The sequence below is a fragment of the Cyprinodon variegatus genome, unplaced genomic scaffold (assembly GCF_000732505.1).
Source record: "Cyprinodon variegatus isolate N-32 unplaced genomic scaffold, C_variegatus-1.0 Scaffold1, whole genome shotgun sequence".
In the NCBI taxonomy this organism is placed as follows: Eukaryota; Metazoa; Chordata; class Actinopteri; order Cyprinodontiformes; family Cyprinodontidae; genus Cyprinodon; species Cyprinodon variegatus.
The window spans coordinates 830,281-834,018 of NW_015150454.1; the positions used below are offsets into that span (position 1 = coordinate 830,281).

At 33.5% G+C, this 3,738-nt stretch overlaps 1 protein-coding gene across 1 annotated transcript in view; it reads left to right on the plus strand.

Annotated features, from left to right (window-relative positions):
• The first annotated feature begins 352 nt into the window (after nucleotides 1-352).
• Nucleotides 353-3,738, plus strand: part of LOC107090363 (voltage-dependent anion-selective channel protein 2-like) — a 5,405-nt gene continuing 2,019 nt past the window's right edge. The window contains exons 1-5 of the mRNA XM_015383732.1: nucleotides 353-486; nucleotides 2,175-2,246; nucleotides 2,344-2,393; nucleotides 3,179-3,331; nucleotides 3,446-3,498. Of these exons, the coding sequence (XP_015239218.1) occupies nucleotides 2,180-2,246; nucleotides 2,344-2,393; nucleotides 3,179-3,331; nucleotides 3,446-3,498 (323 nt within the window). The 5' untranslated portion in view covers nucleotides 353-486; nucleotides 2,175-2,179. The remainder of the gene's footprint in view (nucleotides 487-2,174; nucleotides 2,247-2,343; nucleotides 2,394-3,178; nucleotides 3,332-3,445; nucleotides 3,499-3,738) is intronic.

Below are 3,738 nucleotides of genomic sequence, written 5' to 3' on the forward strand. Positions count from 1 at the left end.
TATCTATCTATCTATCTATCTATCTATCTATCTATCTATCTATCTATCTATCTATCTATCTATCTATCTATCTATCTATCTATCTTCTTCGTGTAATCAAATGTATAATGAAGTATATATATCCAAATCTTACTCGTAAAAAAAAAAAAAACTTAAATCATAGTCATATTATGTTTGAATATAAATGAACAAATTTTTTTGTACAGTAAATACATTAATTAAGTTTTGACTCGTTTGTAAAAACAAAAAAGCAGTTCATTCTAAAACAAAACGTTAAATGCAAAGTATCCGACGAGAACCTATTTGTACTCAGGCAAGTATTTGGCCACCCATAGACCCTGAGCCGGAAACCGAAAGGTCAGCATTTTGTTGCAGAACGGTCTCCTTCAGCTCGCCCTCCAATCGGTGACGCCTGCTCCTGTCGTGTGTTGTGGGGAACAGCTCCAAAAAGTCACTTTAATATAACACTAGCATCTTTTTTATTTGGTAAGTCTCCCATTTATCTATTATTGTAACATCGGTCTTTCCTAAGAGACATAACTGAAATTAGTTTTACTCATACCGGCATTCTGCAGGCTAACGTAATTAGCTTCAGTAGCATCAGAAAACTTGGAATGGCACACGCACTCTGTCAGGACGTTTTTTGTTTGTCGTTGTCCATAAACACTAAGCTTGTTATTTTCAAAGTCGGTTACATAAAATGAATAAATCGACGAATTAATTTTTGTCTTGCTTTATTTATCAGTGGCCTGTTAGCATTGCGGTAACTAGCCGAGACCTGCTGCTAAAGCAAGCAGGCGAATCCGCGCTGGTTGTCGCCTCCAACTGTGTCTAAAAACGGACTTATAATAATAAATAAATAAAACATATAATGAGTTTATGCTCTGTAACGTTTCCGGTCTGCGGAACCACAGAAATACTATCTGGTGCGTCGGTATTGTTCAAATAGAAAGTAAAGCAGAGGAGGAGGTGGTCACCATCAACTCTCTCATGTTGATAATACATTTCTTAACTGCTTTTAAACAGAATGCTAGAATAAATATTTGTATTAGTTGTTGATAGCGCCATCGGCTACGGATTTTATAACATAAGGTCACAAATGCATGGATATGAGCTCCTTTAGATATAAAGTCTATCAATTTCATAGTGGAGCGCAGTTTTTAACTGTAATATTATCATTTAGTATCAGCTGTCATGATACTTTATCACTCTTTTCGTGAAACATGTTATTTGTTTTACCTGTAATGCATTTTTATGTCCACACCCGAAGTTTACAAACCTTGTAATGAAACCATTAAAGTTGAAGGAGAGCAGGTCATAGTAAAAAAGGAAAATAGTTTTTAGAGAATAACGGTTAGTCGCCGTAATCATTGCAAAATTCAAAAATAAAATATATATTTATATTATTTCCCTAAGGATATTTACCTCTACTCTGTATAAACTGACAAATAACAAAACCGCATTAAATCTTGGCATTATGTGAAATAATTCCTTCAGTTTTTACCCATTGAAAATTCTATTAATAACAGCTAATTACAAGCAACATCAAGTTAATAATCATAAAGGAAACACAATACCACCATTTTGTTATAGCAATGCAGTAAGTTATTTTATATTTATTTATTTATTTATAAAAAAACACACTGAGAAGGGCACAGGAACAATCTATGGTTTAGGATCTTTCCCAGTGACTCAGAATGACAATGAAATGGGGGCTGTTGCAGCTCAAAATGACACACACCCTGCTCTACAACTACAAGAAAAGACTTAGACTTCCTTTGTCATTCCACAAAAAACATAGGGTGAATCTTGACAACGAAATGTCAATTACTTGGCTACCAGTGTAACAGAGCTGAGACCTTATTCGTGCACAACAAATATGTTTTCTATGAGTAAGAGCTAGCTATATAACCTACAAGAAAACTTCCTCCAAATGTCTGACATACAGGAACACAGAAATGCTCAAAAATCATCAGAAAAGCTGTAAACTGTCCTTTGGAGTAAATTAAGTGACTCAAGTATTGTACACGAATTGTTCTGTAACACCACTTGGCTATATGCAAGTTTGTTTTAGAAATGTAATATATATGGTCATAGTCGCAGAGTTAAAATGTTAAATGTATTATTCATAAAACAAATGTGACCTTTTTTTTTGTCGTTGTTTATATCTGTAGGTACAATGGCCGTGCCTCCCACTTATGCTGATTTGGGCAAGTCTGCCAAGGATATCTTCAACAAAGGCTATGGTAGGTTTTTCTTCTTTAATTGGGCAAAGATATAGAAACTTCTTCTTTTCCAGCTAAAGCTGATAACTTTGATATTTGAATTTGATTTGTCTTACAGGATTTGGCCTGGTGAAGCTTGATGTCAAGACAAAGTCAGCTAGTGGAGTTGTAAGATTATTTGGATTTTGCTTCAGAATAATTATGTTGAAAGTCACTAGGTCACCTTGTTGCTTTAAAATAAACAAAGGTTAGAAGTATAGATGGGCATATACAAAGGCATGTTGATATTTTTGGCTAATATTAGCTTATTTTGTTTTTTTTTCTTTTAACTTGCATTATCCGATATGTGTAAGCATATGCCAATTCAATAGCCCGTTCAGCATCCAAGCCCTTAGATCATGCAAAGTTCATGCTTTGCCACTTCCTCCATAGCGAATAGTTAATATGATGTTTGATTTTTTTGTTTTTAAATTTAGAGTTGTGTAAAATAAATTTTTTAATTGTGTGATTTATTTTTTTTAATGGAGGAAGAAAAGGTCATATCAGCTTTAAGGCACCAAAAATCATCAGCACATATCGGTAATCAGTTTGACTGATGTCTAAATAATTGTCATTGGTGTAAAAAAGAAAAGAAAAAAGCTTGTTTCAGTTGATCTGTTGGTGGAAGTATCGGTAATACTCTGCTCATCAATTTTTAAAAGACGCTTAGATTTTTCAAATTTCTTATTATTTAAGAAGATAAACTTGATACTCAGTGGCTTAGTTCTAATTGATGTCATGGTTACCAAACTTTTAGTAACGAAATACAAAAATGTTATCAAAATATAATGTAATATCTAAATTTATTTCATATGGATTCATGAATTATTATTATTGAATCAATGAATTTAAAGTGATTGCAGCCTTTTCTTTTTTTTTCTTTTCTTTTTTTTTTTTGTTATGTGTCCTTGCAGGAATTCAAAACATCTGGTTCATCCAACACTGATACCAGCAAAGTTGCCGGGAGCCTGGAAACCAAATACAAGCGCCCTGAATATGGTTTGACTTTCACTGAGAAGTGGAATACTGACAACACCTTAGGAACAGAGATCGTTATTGAAGATCAGGTTTGCGTTTTCTTCCAACATTCTCGCAGATACAAACAAAAAGACCGGTTTGTTCAGTTGATGTAGCAGTATGTTTTAAAATTTAATTGAGTTGCATAATTTTTATCATTACAGATTACAAAAGGACTTAAGTTGACATTTGACACAACCTTTTCCCCAAACACTGGGTAAGGCGATGGTTTAGATTTCCTTTTTTTTTTGTATTTATTTTACTTTCACACTCAACAGGAGCAGGTTCTGTGGCTTGTTGCTTTTCTCATTGAGTAATTATGGTAACCTGATCTTTAACTTGCATACTTCTGACATGTGACCTGTCCTGCTGCATGGAACTACTATGTTGCAACACTTCACTCGGATTGTATTCCCGTTTGACATGCTATATATATATATATATATATATATATATA